This window comes from Urocitellus parryii, chromosome 5 (genome assembly GCF_045843805.1).
Source record: "Urocitellus parryii isolate mUroPar1 chromosome 5, mUroPar1.hap1, whole genome shotgun sequence".
In the NCBI taxonomy this organism is placed as follows: Eukaryota; Metazoa; Chordata; class Mammalia; order Rodentia; family Sciuridae; genus Urocitellus; species Urocitellus parryii.
The window spans coordinates 161,055,022-161,078,249 of NC_135535.1; the positions used below are offsets into that span (position 1 = coordinate 161,055,022).

At 48.6% G+C, this 23,228-nt stretch overlaps 1 protein-coding gene across 5 annotated transcripts in view; it reads right to left on the reverse strand.

Annotated features, from left to right (window-relative positions):
* Positions 1–22,550, reverse strand: part of Camk2g (calcium/calmodulin dependent protein kinase II gamma) — a 59,611-nt gene extending 37,061 nt beyond the window's left edge. For 4 of the 5 annotated variants that reach the window (XM_026390259.2, XM_026390256.2, XM_026390258.2 and 1 more), the window contains exons 1-5: positions 22,364–22,550; positions 20,888–20,982; positions 8,175–8,234; positions 1,005–1,059; positions 67–132 (exon numbers count right to left, since the gene is read on the reverse strand). In XM_026390259.2, coding sequence (XP_026246044.1) covers positions 67–132; positions 1,005–1,059; positions 8,175–8,234; positions 20,888–20,982; positions 22,364–22,428 — 341 coding nt within the window. In that variant the 5' untranslated portion in view covers positions 22,429–22,550. Of the gene's footprint in view, positions 1–66; positions 133–1,004; positions 1,060–8,174; positions 8,235–20,887; positions 20,983–21,262; positions 21,340–22,363 lie in introns of all 5 variants that reach the window. The other variant, XM_077798441.1, reaches the window with a different exon arrangement.
* Positions 22,551–23,228: the final 678 nt, after the last annotated feature.

A 23,228-nucleotide genomic window follows, 5' to 3' on the forward strand; every position in this document is an offset into this window, starting at 1 on the left:
GTGGACAAGACTTATTTCAATCCTAAACTCCAGAGCTGCACTGGAACAATTGGGCCTTCATCTCACCTGGCATCTGCTTCACTGTAGTATTCTCTAGCCACAATGTCTTCAAACAGCTCCCCGCCAGTAACCCTGCAGCCAACAGAAGAAGAAGAGGTCAGAGGAGGTGGAGTCCCTTGGCCAACCTCAGTGTCTAAGAGGTAACAGAGTTACACAGTAAAACAGCTCTTACAGAAACCTTAATTCCACATACACTTTGAGAGCCCAGAACATACTCATCCTTCAATGACATGGGGCTCCTCCTTAGGGTATCCTGGGCTCCCCCTTCTTCAGGATATTTCTGTTTCTATAACCTGCAGATCAGCTAACACTAAAGGCAGCTAATGAAGATACAGGGATCTAAGAGAAAATATTCAACCTACCCCCCAAAGACATGCCTTTGTTTGAGACCAATATGAACATACAGCTATCCAAGGAAGGACAGACCTACCACTGAAGTTGAGAATGAGACCAAGGACACAGAAACCTAACTCTACAGCACTGGAAAGGAGTTTCCAGGAGGTAAAGAGCCACTTTTAAGATATTAAAACACAACCAAAGTGGAAGAGAGACCAAGAGGAGCCCAGTTCATGACTAATAAAAGCTACCCTCAAATTCCCAGAATTTTAAGTTCATGCAAAGAGCAGTACTTTATTTCTATACTAAGGACCAAGAAACAAGAAACAAGCATCTGCACAAGATACACTGTGAAACAGAAGTGTGAGAGCAACATTGAGGCTGGCGCTCTACAGAGATCTGGGGAGATCATGAGCAATGAGACCCCCAGGGGGCTTTGGGTACCAACCCGGCTCCATGCCCGGAGAAAGTACACAATCAAGTCCTTTCTCTCAGGCAAAGGAGAGGGACCGTTGGCAGAGGCTGAAGACCCAGTTAAGCCTTTTCCCAAGCCTTCATCTTGAGCCAGCTGGAGGGAAAGGCCCCACACCCTCAAAAGGAGCACTTACAGGTCAAACACGAGGTAGTGAAACCCTTCTTCAGAAATACTGTCATGGAGGCGCACTGCAAGAGAGGAGATGGGGACAGAGATTAACAGAGAGAAAACTCGGAAATCCTATTCTCCTCCTCTTCAGCAACCCCACCCAGTACCATTCTGTCAGCCTCACCAGGCTCCCTCCTGAAGGCACTGCAGGGAGAAGTGGCAACATGCTCAACACCCACAAAGCAAAGGTTATGTAGCCACAGAGCAAGAGACCAGTGCTCTGGTTGCTGCCTCCAACTGGGGCAAGAAATAGAAGCTTCGAGGCCAAGATGTAAATCAAGACCGAGAAAAGCAGAAACCTTCCCAGAGGAGCTAGTCCCAGAGAAGGTGGTCCCTAAACATAGTGCATGGTGGTGTAACAGACTGAGAAACCCTAGCAACACTGACAGCAGGGGCATGGAAAATGGGAAAGACCAGGAGAACTTTCAGAGGGGCAAATGAGAACAGCAGAGTGAAGGGTAGTGGAAGAAGATGGAAAGGCAGAGCCTAGCAGGAAGGCATGTGAAGCAGGATAACAAATGGCCAGCCCAGGAGGCTAAGCCACATTCAGGCTATGACTATGACGACCTGTTTATCAGGTGTTTAACATACTTATGTGCCAGGCCTCCTGTAGTGAGGTTCTTAGCACACATTACTGATTCCATGAGCATTTAGTGAGCACTACTGTATGCCAGCCCCTGGGCTAGCTGGTGGCATTTATGAGGGAGAGACACAGCACCTGCCTTCAAGGAGTTGATTACACTGCCCTGAGATGAATGTTATTCCCATTTTATAGAACAGGACAGTGGAGGCTAGGAGACATAAAGCCTCTTGCTAAAGGCCAAAGAATTACTAAGTGGTGAGTCAAGATGTGAACCCAGGCTTCTCTGACTCCAAAGGCTGGTTCACACTACTGCTAACTAAAGAAACAGGGCATCCCACATACCAGGTTGTGAGACTGCTCACAAATGTACCCACGACAGCATCATAAATGGGTCCAGGAGGGCAGACATGGAGAAGACTAGGGCAAGTTACCAACTGTAAGAAAAGGCTGGCAAGCATAATCCCTTCCCAATCCTTCCTTCCAAATCTCTTGGGCAAAAGACCAATCTAATGTCTTCTGAGGTCTCTTCATCAAGCGTTTGCCCACAAAGCCACCTCTGGGTTAAATGCCAACCCCTGAGCATCGTTCTAATGTAAACACGACTTGCTTTGGCTGCCTGTCCTGATGTTCCTGTCCCTTCCCTCACCTGAACTCTCTTGATGAGAAACCTCTGTTCCAAAGGGCTCTCTCTGTTTGACCCTTGCTCCAGTCCTCAGCAGTTAAAGAAGCTCTTCAGGAATGGCCTGACACCAAACCAACTGGTGAAGTGTTCAGATGTAAAGAAATCACGCTATCTCTTCCTTGGCAGGCCCAGACTGCTTCCATTTCCAGTGCCAGAGCATCTTCTAAGGGCCGAGGCACTTCCCTAAGTCCCCTTCACGCCAAAGAAGGATCAGCCAGAATGCAAAATACAGCACCCAGCCGCCCTGAGGCACTGAACCATCACTACAGTCCCCTTGTTTTTCTTACTTGACAAATGCAGACACAGAGGCCTGCCTGGGCCTGATCCAACATCTACACATTGCATGGCCTACACTATTTGATCTGATCTGGTTATTCAACCCTGCATACTTCCCTACATCTGCAGATGACAGAAGAGGGCTTTTAGGACACAAGGAGGGAGCTACAGCAAGACCCCGGTGTCCATCTTACCCACCTAACCGAGCATGCATAATCAAACTCCCCAAAGCCTCCTCCCTCCTTTTTTTGCTTCTCTAGTCTCAGTTGGTGCCTCATGCTGAGTCCTGCTGTGGCTGCTCCCTCGCTTCCAAAAGGACTTTCCATTTAATTAAAAATTTGCTATTAAAAAGCATTAAAGTGTGTAATACAAATAATCCCCTGGAAATCAGCTGTCCCAGAAGCCAAAGACCAGCTTCATTAGGAAGCTGACTAACAGCAGCAGGATGGTGAGCTGACGGGACAGCAGGTAGAATGCTAACAACTGCTCCCAGGACAGCCCCCAGCATCCGGCCCTGCTAAGTCTGGCTGGGCCTGGCCTTGAGCTCTGCCTCACCTGGATCCTGCCCCAGGCCCGCCCCCTGCCCAGCACTGCAGACCTTGAGAACAGTGCCAGAGGTGCAGGCACCCAGGCCTTTGCCCAGACATGGAGTCACTGGCATATGCCCTTCTCCAGGAAGGCCACACATGGAGCCCAGGTGGGAGGGGATTAGTAGAAGAGCAGCAAAGGAAGACTAATCATTCCAGGCCACCCAGACCTGGATGGCTTTGATGCATGCCCAGAGTAGGCAACCACACACAAAGATAAGGGGGGGGGGGTCTGAATAAGACTGCTATCATTTTCAATTTTATTTTGAAAAGAAAATTAATGAGGAATGGAGGACAAGAGGAGAAACTTAACTGAGCCATTCTAAGCATAACTACCAGATTATTGAAGATAATCATCAAAATTATAATGACTAACACTTAGCTGAGCTGTTCCTATGTGCCAAGCATCATACCATGTGTTTTACATGCACTATTTTACTGGATCCAGGCATTAATTCTGTAGTGTAGCTACTTATGATGCCCTCATCAGATAGGAGAGGAAACTGAAGCTTCAAAAGAAACCTGCCCAAAGTCACACTAAGTGGCAGAAACTGGACTTGAAGACAAACTGACATCAACATTCTTGATACTGCAACAACTAAAGAATCACTCTGTCCGTCCTTCCTCTTAGGTAAAGGAGTTCAAATCTGTCCCCACAAGTGCCGGCCACTCTAATTGGCTCAATAATGCCCATTAGATGGCTATTTCAAAGCAGGTATGATTATACATATGGCTGTGAAGAGGGAGCGCAGCCTTGCCATCGCAGAGGGAAAATACAGACTTTAACCAGCAACTAAACAAATACATAACTAGACACAACTAGAGATCTGCGAGGTACTGAGTAAAGGGTGCTATGGCTGGGGTGAATAAAATAACCTGATACCCAGCCCATTATACAGTAATGACACGGCATGAAGGTCAGAGAGGGCCATACCACGTCTATAAACAGGAAGATCTGGGAAAAGGACTCAAAACATTACTGCATTTCAATGATAAAACCTAATTACTGGGCTGGGGATATAGCTCGTGATAGAGTGCTTGCTTGGCATGTGTAAAGGTAGGTTCAATCCCAGCACCACATACACACACAAAACCCTAATTACTATTCTTTAAAAATCAGTGGATGGAAGGGCAGGTCAAAACACCTACATATCTTTGATATTTCATATCTTCTAGGACTGAGAAACCTACAACCCAAATGCTGTGGCTATTTCCAATTCTCAAAAAAACCACCCAACAATATACTACATTTAACAAATCCTTTTCTAAAAAAACACTGAAAAAGTGTCACTGTTAAAAATGTCTGCAGCAGCTGGGTGCGGTGGCGCACGCCTGTAATCCCTGCGATTCAGGAGGCTGAGGTAGGAGGATCGCAAATTCAAAGCCAGCCTCAGCAATTTAGCAAGACCCTGTCTCAAAATTTTAAAAATAAGATAAAATAAAAAAAAAAAAACATCTGAAGCAATATTTTGGTGGGACAGAGGCCCTGTTGCCACAGGAGCTTGTGGGGGATTGAGTGTGACCCCCAGAGACCGGGTATGGCAGGACTTCTCCCCCTCCTGAGAAGGTCACTCACATCCAATGTTTCCCTTTTCTTTGCAACTACTTTTACTACACTTACTGTGAGCTTAAAACACCCCAGGCCCAAGGTAAATGGTGGCTTTGCTTGGAGCTGGGGTCCTGGAAGCTGAAATCTCCATTTTCATTTTTATCACCTCTGTTTCCTGGCCTCCTTTACTTACTGAACCCTCTTGCTACTCTATGAAGGGGCCCAGACAACAAAACAAAGGCAGATACATATTGGTTAAATAACTTGCTTCTAATTAGAAAAACCCAAACTCAAACCCAGTGAACATGACTCCAAGCCACAAACCTTGGCTTCTTCAAGTATGGACCATGGGCCACAGCATTAGCATCACCTGGAGACAGTGAGCCATGAGGAGTCTCAACCCCCACCCCCAGCCTTGCCTGCCCCAGACCTACTGAATCAGGATCTGAATTTTGACATGATCCCTAGCTGATTCACAAGCACATAAAAGTTTGAGAAGTGCTGCTTTAAACCACAACTCTAGACTGTGATCGAAACTGCTGGGGCAGCTCAGCACGAAGGAAGACAGAGTCTATTCATTAGAGGAATTTAGAGCAGAGAGCAAGCAGATCACAGGTAGAACGCACTCCATTCAGACTTCAGACTATCGGCACTACATGGCTCCTCCACTCAACTCCCCACTGTTGGCCACTCTCCCAGGGCTGTTTGAGTTCAACAGTGTGCCTTACATCCAATAGACATTTTATTTGCTTGTTTCTAATTAATATGCTTTATTTTGGGGGAGCAATTTTGAGTTCACAGCAAAATTGAGCAGAAGGTACAGAGTGTTCCCATATACCCCCACCACTACATATGCACAGCCACCCCCACTATCAGCATCCCACACCAGAGTGGTACATGTGCTACAATCGATGAACCCTACTGACACACTATTAACCAAAGTCCACAGTTTACTTTGGGGTTCACTCTTTCACCGGCTTTTAACTTTGCTAAGAATATCAGGGGAAAAAACTGGGGATACCTAGCCCCTTGTACCAAATATCCCTTCTGAATTCAACTGCCTACAAGCCTGAAAACAGTCGGAAGTTGATGATCTGCTCTTTGCTCTCAGCTTCCTCAACTGTGTACCACCCTTGGGCTGATCTAATTGTCTCTCTTTGGGATGGAGTTTAAAAAGGCCACGGCCAAAAGGGCCACAGCTCTGAAGGAACAGTGGAGAGATGAGAGGAATAGTGAATTAGGGGCACACAACTGCCTCCTCTATAGCCACAAGCCAGGTCCGGATCCATGGCAACCTCCGTCTCCTGGACCTGCAGCTCAGTCACATCTCCAGGAGTCCTGGTTCCCATCAGAAGCCAGAGGGCCCAGCCAGCCAGCCAGTGCTCCCAGGACATAGCCCTGACTCACCCGTCCCTCTGGCCTGCCCTTAACCCTGGAATTGGTCCTCAAACCAATATCCCCCAGGACCTGTAAGCAGATAGGAAATGGAAGCATAGTTCTAGGCAATTTGATCCTGACAAAGTGACTGCCACGCCTGCTTTTCCTGAGTCTTGCTGCCTTCCTACCACACCTGGGATAGGTGTCTTTACTCTGAGCTAGGGGTAGGTGGAAAAGGAAAGGGCTGCCAAACCGAGTAATTTTAAGAGGTCAAAGGGATATATTTAATTCTAGAAATATAGAAAAAGGAGATTAAAACTTTTTCCTGCTAGCATCCCATTTTTGTCCTTCCTGTTTATTTATTATGACCCTCTATGGTCAAAGTCACCTTTAACATAGATGATACAGATATGAATCTGCATCCTCTATCACTGACCCCTCCCCCTTTATTCTCCTCTCTACATGAAGACAACACTTCATTGTTGTATAAGCTGATCATACGAAGCACAAAGGAAAGGAAATTTATTGTCCTCAGGCCTTGAGACCCAGGCTGGTACACCAATAATACTTCTGAGCTGGTGGATGGCTTTAAAGCCAGGTCTTCTGATTCAAAAAGCTGGGAAATGGTGTTTTTTTTTTTTTTTTTTCAAATTGTGGAATCTTGTTTTTAAATATTGGCAAATAATAAAAATATTTTTAGACTGCTGAGCCAGCCAAATTAAACATGCCTCAATTTGTGACTGCTGCTCTAGGTGTTTCTCTGTTGGCCATCTCTTACCCAAGACAACACACTGGTCCCCATCATGCAGTTTTCAGGTGAAGGTCTAACCTCAAAGACCACCCAGGAGGGCTAAGGCCAGGACTCACTGGCTGAAAGGTTTTGGCTCCATGGAACATACTGCACCAGGTGGAGCGGAGGCTTAGCTATGCCAATCTGCACTGGGTGTAATCTAAGCCACCGATTACGATCTATAAAGCCCTGCATGGTTAGAGTTCTGGTTACCTCAGAGCTGCTCCCCTCCCTGTGGGCTGGAGTAGGACCTCAGTTCCTCCACTTATGAGCTCATATGGATTTCTGAGACCTGGGAAGCCACGGGCTGGTAGCTCTGGAGGCAGCATCAAGCTTCTGCAAGTGGCCTCACAGCCCTGGCTGCTAACAGGGCGGAGCAGGAGGCCTCAGGGCACTGTGGGAGCCCTGATATTTAGGCCACGCCTGAGGAGCACAGAACACGTGTTGTCTTTTGTGATGACTCAGGACTTTCAGGGAAAAACCTAGGAGATGCTCCCTGCTCTGCCTCAAGTCAGCACCAGGGTTTCTGCTCAAACCCTGCAGCCAGCCCAGTGTCTGTCCTTTCCTTCTGCAAACAGTACCAAATCAGGGCCAACGCTTTTGGCAAAGATTATTTCAGCTGAACAATGTAAAACTGAGCTGGAGTGGGTTGTGGCAGGCAAACCTCCTCAGGCTTTAGAACAACCAACAATGTGCTCTTGTCCCTCAAGTCAGGATGGGAACAGAGAGAAATCTTCTCAATTTTTTCTCCTTCCCCATCCAAGTGGCCCCTGCCATCCCTTCTCCAGAGAAGCTAGGCGGGTGGGCAACTTGCTTTCCTAGCTCTGGGAAACACAAATGGAAGTGCCATGGAAACCCTCAGAGTGAGCAGGACATTGCAACAGGAACAAAACTCTTTCAAGTCTAGAAACAAAATCCTGAGTTTTTCATGAGGGCTATGGAAGGCCCCTGGTGAAGGATGCTGGCAGCTAGTAGCCCGGAACCTCACATACTGAGGGCTCTGGACCTCAGCCCAAAGACGGAAAGAGAAAGGGAGTCTGAAACCTATTATAATGCCTCATATCCCAGCCCTGAGATGGCTCTGCTGCAATGGAGATACTCAGGTCTCTAAACAAGAAAACTTGAGAATTCTAAGACACAGCTGCTATCCTGCTTGGGTTTAAAAAAAAAAAAAAAAGTACAGGTAATAAAGACCCACAGACAGAGGTGACTCCATACACAAAAACAACCAAACTCGGTTCTCTCTACTGTCCATAAAATACCCACAGAACACTCTGTACAGGGCACTCACCAATATTTGGATGTTTCAGAAGTCGGCATATCCGAGCCTCACGTTCTAGTTTTTGGTGATCTAAAAGCAGAAGAGAAAAAAACAAAAGTATTCAACCAACCATTATACTTGTGGTCACCTGGCTATTCATACTCCTTCAATTCTTAGATACCAACTATGCACTTCTGGCAATTTGCTGAATTAATGCAACAAGTTACAGCAATTCCAGAGACAGTTATTTCCAGATGAGGAAATGATTTGAGATATTAAAGACCTCAAGCTAGTGAGTAGCAGAGCTAGAATCTGAATCCAGATCTTCAGTTTAAACTCTGGTGCTCTTTTTTTTTTAAAATATTTTTTTTTTTTAACAGAGAGAGAGAGAGAGAGAGAGAGAGAGAGGGAATTTTAATATTTATTTTTTAGTTTTCGGCGGATACAACATCTTTTTTTTTTTTTTTTAAAGAATTGGGATTTTTTTTTTTTTGAGAGAGAGAGAGAGAGAGAGAGAGAGAGAGAGGAGGGAGAGAGAGAGAGAGAGAGAGAGAGAGAGAGAGAGAGAGAGAGAGAGAGAGAGAGAGAGAATTCCAATTTTTTAGTTTTCGGCGGACACATCTTTGTTTGTATGTGGTACTGAGGATCGAACCCGGGCAGCATGCATGCCAGGCAAGTGCGCTACCGCTTGAGCCACATCCCCAGCCCTGGTGCTCTTTCCTCTACAATACCAGGATATTGAGAATCTCTTTCTTGTTAGAAGTACTAACACAGGCCAGGTGTAGTGGTGCTTGCCTGTAATCCCAGTGACGTGGGAGGCTGAGGCAGGAGAATTGTGAGTTTGAGACCAGCCCCAACAAATTAGCGATGCCCTAAGCAACTCAGTGAGATTGGGGAGATGGCTAAGTGATTAAGCACCCTTGGGTTCAATCTCGAGTACCAAAAAAAAAAAGAAGAAGAAGTATTTACACAGCTGGGTGTGGTGGCACACACCTGTAATCCTAGCAACCTGGGAGGCTAAGGCAGGAGGATCACAAGATCAAGTCCAGCCTGGGCAATTTAACAAGACCCTATATCACTCTTTTTATTTTATATTATTTTTTTAGTTTCTAGTTTTAGGTGGGCACAGTATCTTTATTTTTTATTTTTATGTGGTGCCAAGGACCAAACCCAGTGCTTCAGGCATGCTAGGCCAGTGCTCTACCACTAAGCCACAACCCCTGCCCTATATCATTCTTTTTAAACAATAAAAAGAGCTGGGCATGTAGCTCAGTGGTAAAGTGCTCCTGGGTTCAATCTCTACTACCACCCCCACCCCCAAAAAAGAAGAAGAAATACTAAGTAGTGTCCCCTTATCTGAGAAGGATACCTTCCAACACCCCCAGTATATGCATGAAACTGTGGAGGATATTAAATCCTACATAAAAGCACTGTGATACTGTGACAAGTCAGTCAGTCTGATAACCAAGAAGGCCACTAAATGACTAACAGGTAGGGAGTTATACACATGGAGAAGCTGGACAAAGAAGTGACTCACATCCCAGGTGGGATGGAGCAGGATGGCAAGAGATTTCATCATACTACTCAGACAGCATGCAATTTAAAATTTATTAGTTGTTCATTTTTCTAGAATTTTCCATGTAATATTTTTGGACCATGGTTGACCACAAGTAACTGAAACTGTGGAAAGCCAAACCAAGGATGAGGGGAGACTAGTGTAATAGCTAAAGTCACACTGAACCTAATACATGACCAGACACTATGCCAGGAATTCTGCATATATTTTCTTATGTAGTCCTCATGGTAATGCCAAAACACAATGATCCTGACAATGAAGATGTTGATGATTAAGATAATGTGACTTAAAATAATAACAACAAATATTTAGTCAGTTCACTTCTATGTCAGACACATCTTGCAATTTATCCTCATATCCTCATATTATGATGCCCATTTAAAAAATTATTTTTAGTTGTAGGACACAATGCCTTTATTTTATTTATTTATTTTTACGTGGTGCTGAAGATCAAACCCAGTGCCTCACCCTTGCTAGGCAAGTGCTCTACCACTGAGCTACAACCCCAGTCTATGATGTCCATTTTATAGGAGAAACCAAAGCACAAGTTCTGCTTCTCCCCCGGATCCTTCTGGTCACCTACTGATGTGAGCTCTGACTTCTTCACACTCAGCCTTTGGGATTACTCTATTGTTAGGAAATGACCAGAATCCGCAAGTCCTCAGATCCAAGTGAGTTGCATGGGTCAATTCCTTCCACAGGAAGGCAGAGCTCCAGGAAGTAGAGAAAATGCTGCTCTGAGCTAGGTGGTCTAGGAGCCTCCCTACTTTAATTCTCTCTGACTACTGGAATCTGCCAGGCCACCTCTTTTATAGTCTTCCCAGCTCCTCTTAGTAGACTGTGACTTCTCCCACCTCTGGCTACCCCTCAGCTTCCCCCTGTGCTTCTCATGATTCTCACATCACATAGTACAACCGTTATCTTTTTCTTTTTTCTTTTTTTTTAAGAAAGAGAGAGGAGAGGAGAGGAGAGGAGAGGGAGAAGGAGAGGGAGAGGGAGAGGGAGAGAGGGAGGGAGGGAGGGAGAGAGAGGAGAGAGAATTTTTAATATTTATTTTTCAGTTTTTGGTGGATACAACATCTTTATTTTATTTTTATGTGGTGTTGAGGATCGAACCCAGTGCCCTGCACATGCCAGGCGAGAGCATTACTACTTGAGCCACATCCCTAGCGCACAACGGTTTTGGTCACAAGTTCTTCAAAGGAGTGGGGATCTTTCTAAATAGTACTTCCTAGAGTTCTTTCCATAAACAGGGACTCAATAAGGACTTATTAATAACAACAGTATCAGTAATAACTATCACTCACTAAGCATTTATCACATGTTAGGCAAAGGCCAGGATTATCACATTTCATCCTCACAGAAACTCTGTGAAGTGGGCCATCTGATTAGCTCTATTACACTACAAATGAGGAAACTGAGGCTTAACAAGATAAAATAACCTACTCAAGGTAACACAGACAGGAAATGGATGCAGGTAATATGGACCTAGTCTGGAATGACAGAATAAGAAAAAGTGAGAATATCAAGTAAAGACTTTAGGTTCTGGGGGACTGAGTCCAATGCAACCTGATTCCCCAAGCCAAGCAATTCCTATATTTCTTGGTAGAGGTTTCTCTACACCCAAAAATATCACATGGAAAATTCCAGACATAAGCCATTAATAAGTTTCCCCTAAACAGCAGAACGCCTCTGTAAAGCCTCCTATGACCCTCACAACCACCCCAGCAGGTAGGTGCTATAACTGCCTCCCATCATAGATTGCTGTGATGAAACTGAGGCCCAGAAAAGTTAATAACTTATCTAAGGTTCCACAGCAGAGAAGGGATAGAACCCTGGCCTGTTGGTTTAAGATAATGTAAGGATTATAGTCTGAAGGAATTAATATTTGTTGTTTCACCAACCACCTCCAGCTTTGTCCTCCACTTTCCCTCTAGTGATAGCTCTCCTTTTTGAAAGGAGGTGGGAACAGGCAGAGATTAGTTCCTGCTGCCCAGCTAATCCATCCCAGCTGCTCAAAGATCTGGGTCATGCCTTCCTTCCTATCCTCAGGTTCTACATGTCCACTGACCAGGATGTATTTAGGAGAACCCCAGGTAACACCCAATACCCATTGCTTGGTATCCCTTGGTCCCAGGTAAAGGGATATGACTTGGGAGTCCTATAAGCAAGGGCACTCAAGGAAGCAACGATAGCTATGCTTGATGGCTTGGGGAAGCTTGCTTTTTCCCAATCTGGCCAGATGTTGGAGCAACCTCACCTTCCTCCCAGTCCCAGACTTGAGACAGAGGTACCAAGCTAGGCAGTCCCTAACCTACAGATGCACTGGCCCTGTCTCTAACCATTCACCTTACCACCTCTGATGCACAAATCTTGGGCTTGGCTGCCCAGACAGGAATGAGAGACCAGCATCTTGCAATGTAGAGGTGGCAGCTGAGGAAAAGGCCCAGAAGATTAACGTTTATCTCTTCCCTTAAGTCTCTTACTAGCTAATGGTTATAGTACTACAACAGTAATAGCACTAAAAATAAGGAAGGGTGCTTTGGCTTTACCAGTGCAGTGACTCAGATTAGAGATAGCAGACACAACTTGGGCTCAGGCTCTCAACTCCTCGAAGGAGCTTCCCAGGGTGCAGAGGGTCACTATCAGCCTCTTAATTAAAATCCTTACTTCAAGGTCTTCTCTTAACCCCAGGGCCGTGCCTTGGTCCTTACACTGATTCTAAGCCATGGAGTACAGCAATTAACACATTGGCTTTGGAGTCAGACAGCCCTGGATTGAGACCAGCATTGCCACATTCAGCAAGTCATTAAATGCATCTGAGCCTCACTCATTCCTTCGAAATTTATTTATTGAGGCCTACCATGTGACAATCACTGTTCTAGATGCAGGGAAAGAGTTGGGAAAGCAAACTAAACAAAAATCCCTGCTCTCATAGAGTTCACATTTTAGTGGAGCTGGGGAAGGAGAGGGACAGACAATAAGAAACCCAAAAGCTTGTTAGAGGTAACAGCAAGTGCCACACAGAAAAGTAAAACAAGGAAGGGAGAAAGTTTAAATAGGGTGGTCAGGAAGCCTCAGCCAGGAGGTGACTCTTGATTAGGAGACGTCATAGGACATATGGTCATCCTTTCTAAGTTCAAGGGCATACTGGCCAGGCATGTATCTTGGGAAGGAGGTCCTACTTCTAAAATGGAGACAGTAATATCTGAGGTTTAAATGAGGCAATATGGATAGAGTACTTAACATAGTGTCTGGTACATAGTAAGAGCCTCTCTCCCAGGGCCTAGTTATAAAGAGGACAAGATCTCCTCAGCCAAGCATATGGTCATTTGCATGTGGTCACCTCTGCTACTGCCAGAGAAGAGAGAAATACCCACCTTCCCCTCTGCCTGGGCAAATGCAGGATCTAAAATATGCCACTTGAGTCCTCTGTCCTATTTGGGGGACTTCCTGTGAGACCTTCCATCATCATCTGGGCATGGAGCCTGCCCATATCTATAGCCTAAAGGTGAAGGTGAGCAACAGGAACTCCTCAGAGAGAGGACGACCCCATGAAGCACCTGGCCAGTGGATCCCTCTATTTCCTCAGCCTCACTGGCAGTGGTGCCCTGCATCTTGAAGCACTCTGCTTAGAGCCGCATGGTTTCTGACTACCACATTCTCCCAGTGTCCTTATACCATACACAGCCTGGCTATCACCCCAGCTTCTCTCTTTCCCTCATATTTCCTGTCCTGTAGTCACTTCCAGGGGTGGTCCATGGCTGAGAAAAAGCAGAATGTTCCTCCCCACAGGAACAAGTAATGATTTGTAGAAAGCATCCTTCCCAAGTCCAAGGGCATACTGGCTAAACAAAGCATTCCCAAAAGGGGAGAGACCACTAACAGACATTAACAGAAATAGGGCAGCACAGGGATTTGGTCCACAGTGATGGGAATAGGCCCTGGCTGAGTATCCCAAGGTGATGATACATCAACCGATGTTCCTGCCACAAAGGCAGCCTCCTCCCTTGAGACATTCCACCTTCCAGTGACCATTAGGGAGCAGCTAGGATCTTCCCAGGCTGACCCTCCTCCCACCCACCTTTCTACCAGGCTCTACCCTATCCCCTCCCACAGCCCAGCCCCCTCTTCCTGTTTGACAACAGCCACTTCCCGCTTTGCACAGGGCCACTTCCTGCCTGCCTGTATGCTACTGCCATGGAGACCCACCCTTGCCGGCCTTCAGCCCAGCTCCAACCACAGCCCTCTGCAAGGTTCCCCCCACGAGATCAGAGGTGGTAACAGGAGCAGAAAGCAGAAGCAGCTTATCAGGCACCTATTCTGGTCCTCCAAGCCCTGCTTGGGCCCTTCCCAATAGCCCACCCACAGCCCACCCACAGCAGGGGAAAACCAGGATCCCTGGAAACCCTGCCTCTCCCACCTTCTGCCCAAGTGCTTCAAGACTTGGTCTAAGATGCTGTAATTTCATAGGAAGGACAATAAGGAGTGACCTGATGCACCAAAGGAGGCAAAAAGGAGGAAGCAGTTAGTGAGGTGACAGCATGTAGCAAAGGGGAGCACAGAGCCTTAAAACGGTTTCACCACTTGGGCACCAAGAGAGAAACCTACTCCAAATGTGCTTCCCTTCTCCCCTCTCCAGGATGGGGGGCAGGGAGGGCTGGCTACCAATTCTCCATGGCCCTGCCAGGGACCGGCCCACTGATTCAGTGACATTTCTCTAAGAGCACAAATGCAAGTACTGGCTTCAACTAAGAATTCTGCTGCCACCTAAACGTACAACCCTCTGTAAGTAGAAAAGGACATATGGTCATACTCTGGCTACGAGGACTCTCCCTGAGTTCCAATCTCAAAACACCCTTCACTTTACAAAGGGTATTTCACAGATGAGTGCCTATGACTCCAACACAGATTGTAAGAAACTTTCAGCAGCCCTGTCAATTTCAGACACTGGATGGCGGGAGGTGGCCTCATCTTGATGCCCTCCCGTGTGTCCCACCACCTCTTAGTCAAATAAAAGAAGCCCCATCTGGCTGTGTTGGGCATCACTTTGAGGAGCAGAAACAGGGCAGCACAGGGATTTGGTGTCATAATCCACCTTCCCCAGCTGTTTATAAACAGCTCTGGGCCTTGGGCACTGACCAGTGGGAATCCCAAGCCACAATCCCACTGACCTCCCCCTGACACTGCAACACCACATCCCTTCCTCTTTGATTCTCACTCAAAAGGTGCAAAGAGTCTTCAAATAAAAGCAAAACCTACCAGTCATATATGAGCAGAGATCATGGTTTCTTAATTCCTTTACTCCCAAACACTGGGGAATAGACAGGTGCTACGAATCCAGGACAGGGAATGAAACGTGCCCATGTGAACGCCAAGTCTCTGCACCTCCTGCCTTCAGCCCTAACTTCAAGAGTTTCAACCAGGCAATGCAAAGACCTGAGCCCCACCATGGCCTTGGATCTCAAGACAAGGGAAGCTCTAAGAAGGGAAAGGCAAGAGGCGCCAAGACGTGCCCCACAGTTCAAGTGCCAAACCAGCTCTGACGAAGAAAATCCCCATGGGGTCACTAGCAAGCCCCAAGAAAGCAAGGCTCTGCCTATGGACACTGGCCACTTTCAAGGGCCAGAACAGGGTCAGTGCTGAGTTCTCTGTTCCCCCCGGCATGGCTCCTGGTGCCTGCAGCCTTTGCCCACTGTTTTGGTGACATTTCCTTCATGGTAACCAGCCCCAAGTAAAACATCCCAGGAAGCAGCCCCTAAAAATAGCTCCTCCCAGGGCAGCAGCAAGCAGGGGGGGAGGGGAAAGAGAGGGAGGAGAAAAGAGGGGAGCAGATGGAAAGCTGCTGCTGCTGCTGATGAGAGGGCCCAGGAAGCAGAGATGGTGTTGGGGGGGAGTGGTTGGAAATGTCCCCACCACAGAGTCCAAAAATGTGGGTACAGATGAGAGCAGGGCCTCAGCCAGCAATAATGAGGGATTTGCTCCACTGAGCTTAGAGCTCTGGGCCTAGATGGACAGGAGTGTGGTAACACCAGGGTTCACTACAGGAACAAAGTACCCAGAACCTGTGTTTGAAAGGGAACAGCTCCGGGGTCAGTGAAGGCCAAGCTGTTTGAGGTTGCTGGGGTCTGGGTACCAGCAAAATCATGGATATACCTACAACTCAAAAACAAAATCTAACATAAACCCCAAACAAGTCTTTTATGCCTTGGTTTCCCCAATGGTCCCAGGACAGAGCTGTCTGGCCATGAGTAGGTGACAAAGGGCCTCTGCAGAGAGGCACTCAAGAGGTGCGAAGTGTCCATCTCTTCCTGTCACCACCCTTTTGGCACCCATGGGATCAGGCCCTAGTCAGCCTGCCAAAGCTGTTCAGAAAGCAGCAAGCACAGAGATGGTGGCAAGAGCTGGTCCCAACCCCCCCCTTCCCTGTCTCCAGCCTCAGCAGAGAATGGGGTCAGCCACTCACCTCTAGGGTTTCAGCACGGCTTCTGACGAGGGTATGATGACAAGGGACGAAAGCAAACAACAGGAAGAAAAGCAAGAGCCTTGCCTATGGGATAGGGCCTGCTTTCCAACCTCCATCTCTACCCGATACAGCACCCCAAGTCCCACTGAGGAGGTGGGTGGGTAGGAGGGCAGGGTGACAGGCTGTATGACTAAATCATGACTGTACAATGAAACTGGCCCAGCAGAAGGCTTGGCACAGAGAAGGGACCTCTAGCTTGCACTCTCATCCATGGCAGGTACGAGGGAAGTCAGAGAAGTTCACTTATATGAAGGATGCTATTTCTCTGTTAACAGAAACCAGCCTATTTTATCCTCAATAAGAAAACATGGTTTTGCACACAATCTCTCAATGCTTCCTCGAGTCCTGGTATTCCAGTATAGCACAAAGCTTCCTCCTCCTTCTTCCCCTCCTTCCATTGCCACATCACCCTCCCTCCTCTTCCCCTCATTTCACCCAGATCCTTAACAGGAAAGTATCACTTGGAGATACCACAGGGGACACAAATGTCATGGGGGCTACTCAGGCCAACACCAAGGGGGTGGGGACTTCCAGCTGGCACCATCCAAGGGGATCCCATTTCAGTCCCCAGGGCCAGCTGGACCCAGAAAGGGACAGCCTTTACCCTTCTGGTGGCCAACATGTCACAACACCAATCACTCAACCTGCTACAGCCTCAGATGCAGACTGACATCCCAATCCGGGGGCCCAGAATGAGGCCCCTAATCACAGATCAGCCCATGTGCACAGTTGGCCACATACTGGAAGAGACACCACCTGGAGAAGACTAGCCCCAGGTGCGGCTGGTGAATCCTAGGAGTGTATCAAGAGCAACTGTCACTGCTGCTGCTGATTTTGGATGGCATTTTTTAAAAAGTGGCTCATGAACTACCTAGATGAAATTTGTTGGAGCCTGTGTTAAAATTGCAGTTTCTGGGACCTCACCCCAGACCTCCTGAAGCCGAAGCTCTATGGACAAAACTTAGGAAGCAGCATTTTAAATCAATACTCAAGGTGACCATTAGACACACTAACATTGACAGTCAGTGCTCAGAGATGGTCCCAGTAGTAGTCCTATAAGTCTATTAACAAGAAGAAAAGAGGAGCCATAAGCTACACTGACTTCCTACATCTCTCCTGTCCCAAGCACAGGTATTTATCCTCATCTGTCCTCTCCTCCAGCAGCAGACTGGTTCTCTGGATCAGAAAGGGGGAACCCAGGCCAGCACCAGGGAACAAGGGCTCCAGCAACTTGACTTTGAGTTTCACAGGACTCAAAGCCAAAAGGTAACCATGATTAGTTAGGCTTCTTGATCCATTCATTTAACACGTATACTGAGTGTGTATCAGTCACTTTGCTAATGCTCATCTACACAAAAATTACAAAACAGATAAGGTCCCTTGCCTCACCTCCTCAGATCCTCACAAAGAGGAGAGCTTTTCTTACAAAGTAGCTTCAATAGAAATTTCTTCACATAGGGTTTACAGATTAAATAAATAAATAAATATAGCAAGTGTGGTAACAGATTTCATAACACTGTTTCTGGTAGCATCTCTCATTAAGGCCAAGGGCATTACTCCCAGTACCCATCTTAGTGAAAGCAACTGGAATCCAGATAAATGGTCCAATACAGAAGTTTTTTTATGATGCTAATTGTTCCAAGGATAAATCCTAAGGCATGCAGAAGAAAAAAAAAGACCATTTGCCCTTCAACTGTAGCAATATGGGAAAAATGCTTTGGATACAAGTGAAGAGAACAGGATATAAAATGTTATGCTCCACGAGGTGAAAATCTGTATGCATATGAATAAAGATAAGAAGGGAATATGAAGATTTAAAAATAAAAAAGACATAAGGGCTCAGGCTCCTTCGTGGGGAGGGTGCTCTTAAATCTTAAAATAACGATTTATCATTGCCATCACCTGGCCCACTAGCTCCTGCATCCAAGCCTATTTAAATGCCTCCTTCGGCCTAGCAGAGCCAAGCTAGGAACCTCGGGCTCTGGTAAGAGCCCCATCTCCACACCTATTGCTGGTTTAAAGCAAATGGAATGACATTATGTGACTATCAGTGACTAGATAGAGAGGCCCACAAACAAAAAGGTGCTCAAAGAACATCCACATGAATTCCCTACCTGGCAACCCAGCCACCAATGTGGGTACTGGAGGCTACAATGACAAGGAATGACAACCCACAAGAAGGCTTCCCATCCATATCTGACCCCCAGAAGACTAAGTGATTTCTCCCCAGGCCTCCTGGGCCACCTCACCATGAGTGCCAAGAAGAAGCAGCTTTATGCCCTCTTTCTCTCCTTTCAGTTTGCAGCACAGAAAATCACAAATAAGACAGCAATCCAGCAAGGAGTCCCATCAAACAGAGTAAGCCCCTTCAGACCTTCACAGGCTACCCTGGTGGGCCCATGACATTCCCAGACACAGAAATCTAACACCTATGGAGCCCTAGACAGACAGACAATGATGAGTGAAACCCAGTCCCAGACCTTTATAAAATATACAGTGTAAACTGAGAGGCTGAAGGAAAGCCACAGCCTTCACTTCCTAACCCCATCAGCAGCAGCCTAGTGAGGACCTTGGCCCAACTTGCTCCAGGGGTTCATATCGCCAATACCAGCCTACCATGCCCCTTGCTGCCTCCACATCCAAGACAACATCCTCCCATTCTCCCACCCCCAGACACTACGGGCATGCACGTTCCTAACTCTTCTAGATGGCATTTGAGTCTATCAGTCAGGAACAAGATTCTGTCCCAAAGTTAACCTGGTATACAAGAGAGTCCCAGTCTTGGCATAACCATCTCAAAAGAGGGGGAGTTGCTGTCTGAAGCATACGATTTCACACAAGAATCCTCTTCTCAAGTTGAAAAAAAGAAATCAGAAATTAAACCTCATCTGGTTTGGGCAGGGAAAGAAAGATACCAGTTGGGAAGGACAGAAAAAAGTGGAAAGGAGGTAAGAAAGGAAGGGGATGCTATCACACAGGGAAGTTCAGGTGGGTAGGGAAGGAGTAGAAGATGAAAGCTCAAGGCAGCTGGCTCCATAAAGTCACCACAATCACTATCTTATGTCCCAGATTTTCAGCTTCCAGTTGTCTCTCCCTCCTCACCCTTGGGTGAGGGGATACTGTTGAGATAAAGAAACCAAAGCACTGCATCACTGACTGAAGACTCCAGACATCATCCCCATTTCTGATACCTGGGCTATGTGTGGGCATATCTTCAACCTGGTATCCCTGCCTGCACCTTCCATTCTTTGCCAAAGGATATCTGCCAGAGAGCCCAGCCCCCATATCTCCCCTACCTTAGGGGAGGAGGGCATCTGACCACCCACATATCTCTATAGCAACCACTGCCTTGGACTCAAGGTGCCCAGAGAGAAGGAAAATAAACAAGTCAAGTTTACAGTCAATGCACTCAGTGAGAGATACAGGCAGGGAAGGGATAGCAAAACAAGCCCTGCTGGTAGAGATAGGAGAGACTCTCCAGCCAGGGGGCAAACACAGTCCTGCTAAACAGGTCCCAGGACAACTGCCAACATGACAGAAGCCCCTGTCAGCTCTGTGGAATTTTATAGCTTCTCTGAGTGCTTGGGACATCTATTACATCTCTAGCCCCAGAGATGCTGGCATCATTATTGGCCAAAGCTCACATCTTCCCCAGGGCATCTGTACTGGTTCCTAATATATTTCCAGCATCCTACTGCCCAGCCCTAATTCCTTTCTCTGAGTCTCATAACCTTTATCCCTGGGCTGCATTCTACAGCCCTCAGAGACCTGACCTCTCTGTACTAACCAGACTTATTTGCAGAATGCTTCACACATTGCTGGGTCTACACATATCAGATGAGGTAAGTTTGGCAAACACCCAATAAGAGGTTCACAGAGCATACGTTAGAGGTGTTAAAGATGGGCCCTGACCCTTCCAGCCTCAGGTACTAGGGAGGATCTCACAAGTGAGGCTCCAAGGTCTGGGCCTTCATGTTCCCCACATCCCAAGGCAAGGCAGCTCCTGCCCAGTATGGGCCACTGGGATTTCCAGACCATGAGGCATCATCACTCTCCATCCAGGACAGACTACATCTGCTACTGCACTACCAACTTTGTAATTTGATCAAAAAAAGCAATCAAGTTCATCTGGCAGGATTTGTTCCCGAGAAGCCCTCGCCAGTAGCAGCCTCCCCTGATGTTTACAGATTTTCTTCCCTTGGGAGTCTGTTCTGCCGCCTGGTGGGTAGGGGAGGCTGGATTTGTCAGTGCTGCTCATTTACTGCATCCATCCAAAGTCACCATCGGGGCACAGGGACTAGGACAGGCCTGCAGTGGCCATCACTACTCTAAACAGTGCTCCAAATTAAGAGCTCTCTGTTCCATGCCACCCACCACCCCAGATCCTCCAACTCCCTAGGATCAAACTCCTTTAAGCCTTTAGGGATCACTCCAGTTACCCATGTCTCTTACATCTTCTTCATTCTTTTCTCCCTAAGCATTTTCAATACCTCACACAACTCCTTGTTTAGCTTCAAAGTCCACCAGAAATTTCAACTCATTTTTAAGTGCTAAAACATACTCCCCAATTCCTAGGGCACCTGCAGAAGTCAAAGGCCCTGGAAGGATCCCCAGGGAGAAACCAAGATGGAGAACACTCACCTCGGGCTGACAACTTCTTGGTGTTGATGATTTTTGCTGCATACTCCTGCGTGGAGGTTTTCTTCACACACCTGCGGACCACAGAGAAAGCACCCCTGGAGGGAGAAGGGGGAAAGAACTGGGACACCGAGCAGGGCAGAGTGACACAGACACACTTTAAATCTGAGGACAGTGATGCTCTCACCAGCAGACCTTTAGAGACACACACACACACACACACACACACACACACACACACACACCAGTGCAGTGACCACCACCAGCCAACATGAGGCAGAAGGATGAAGCCACAGCATGACACTGAACAGATGTGGGTGGAGTACCACCTGGTTCCCACCCCCTCATCTAGTCCCTGGGCAAAGCAACAGCCCCAACCTCAGGCTGTACATCAGGAGCTGGTGGGCGATGCTTCAAACACACACCTGCTGCATCTCACTGATAGCCCTGCAGTCCTGGCCAAGAGAACCAGAAAAGAAAAAGAGAACCTGCCCTTCTCTCTGCAGTAATAGTTGAGGGTAGAGGAAGGAGAGGTTAAAAGAAAAGTATGATTCCGAGAGAAATCTCCATCGACCAAGGGGGAAAGTGAAGCTCAACCCTTCCCTCCCATACAGCTTCATCCCACCGCAACCCGGCTCAATTGACAGCCTTTGGGGAAGAGGGCACAGTTCTGAGTCTGACATCAATAGCTCCCCTTCCCCATGATATTTTCCTCTACGTTCCCCGCCAAATGGGAGCTCGCATTCCCGGGCTCTGGAAACGTCTAGGGGGGCGAGTAGGGCGGGGGCTGCAGTGGCCGGGCTTCGCGTCGCGGGTGGTGGTGGTGGGGGTTAGGGCTGCAGCAGCGGCCAGCTCAGTGCTGAGGGGAGGGGGATGCTGCGGCTGCAGCGCGCGGCTCCCGGGACCACTGCAGGGATGGGGGGAAGGGCTGGGGGTACTGCAGCACTGCCCAGCTGCGGGGCTGGGATCCTGGAAGCAGCATTAGCGGGGGGGCGGGGCCGGGCACCAAACATCCCCACACACCCGGGCACCGCAGCGGGGTTGGAGCTGCAGGGCTAAGGGAGGGTCTAGAGTGCCCGGCGCGTGGGACCTAAGGGTAGGGTGCAGAGTGAATCTCTGAGCAGGGTGGAGACAGGACTGTAGGCAGGCGGGGTTCGGAGGGGGGGGCGCCTGAAGGGTGCAGGAGGGGAGGGGCTGGAGAGCTCCCAGGAGCGGTCCGGGGGCTGCAGTCCCCGCGGCAGCGCGGGTTGCAGCAGCCCGGGCAGCTGCTGCAGGGCGCGGAAGGTGCTGAGGGGCAAGGAGCCGAGGGTTGGGGGCCCGGGAGTCAGCACGCGGGAAAGGCTGGGGGTGGGGAGGATCGAGGGGGCGCTGCAGCGGCCGGTGCAGGGCCGGGGGGCGGGGCGAGGAGCCGCATAGCGCCCGGGCGACTGGGGTAGGGTGGGGGGCCAAGGCGGACAGCGGGCGGCAGGCGGGCCATACTTGCCAAGCTCCTCGAAGAGCTGGTAGTCGTCGGTGAAGCGAGTGCAGGTGGCGGTGGTGGCCATGCTGGCTGGCGGGCGGGCGGGCGGACGCGGCGGTGCAGCCCGCGCCGACGTCGGTGCACAGTCACCGCCGCCCGGCCGAGGGAGCAAGAGGAGGAGACGGGGCTGAGCCCGGCAGCACCGCGAGACTTTACCGGGGAGAGCGAGGGAGGGAGGGACACCCCCGCGCCCGCCCGCCCGCCCCGCCCCCAGCCCCGCCGGCCCCCCGCCCGGCCCCCGGACCGCCCCCGGGGAGGAGCCTCCCGTCACCGGCCCCGCCCGAGCCGGGAGCGGCCGGGGCTGGGCCAGGAGCGTCAGAGAAATGTTTGTGGGGGGTTCCCAGCTCCGGACCACCAGCGCTGGCCGACAGAGCTAAAAGGTTCGCGGTCTGTGAGCTAGTCCTGGACCTTGCAAGGGCTCTGAAATATTCGTGCGAGGATGGGTTAGAAGTGGTGTATAGGTCCGGACCATTGAGCTTTCTGGGAGAGTCTCCACACGTGGGTCCCAAACCCCCAGCCCGGCTTTCACCAAGTGGAGAGACGGCCAAGGTCAAGAAGACTGTATCAAACTGCACACTCTGGAGACATCCACAATCTGTACAGAAGAAGCTGCCGGCAGTCTTCCCTCAGGGAGCTGACAGTCTAGCCTTGTGCAAGTATCATTGCCATCATTGGGGGTGGGGGACCCTTCAGGAGTGGTTTCATCAGGGAGATCAGGCTAGAGGCAAAGGATGCAAGTGGCACTCTCACTCAGGCCAGCAATGAAAGGGAAGAAAGGGGAATGATTTGCACAGGCTTTGTGTCTTTGGTGGCTAAAAGATCAAA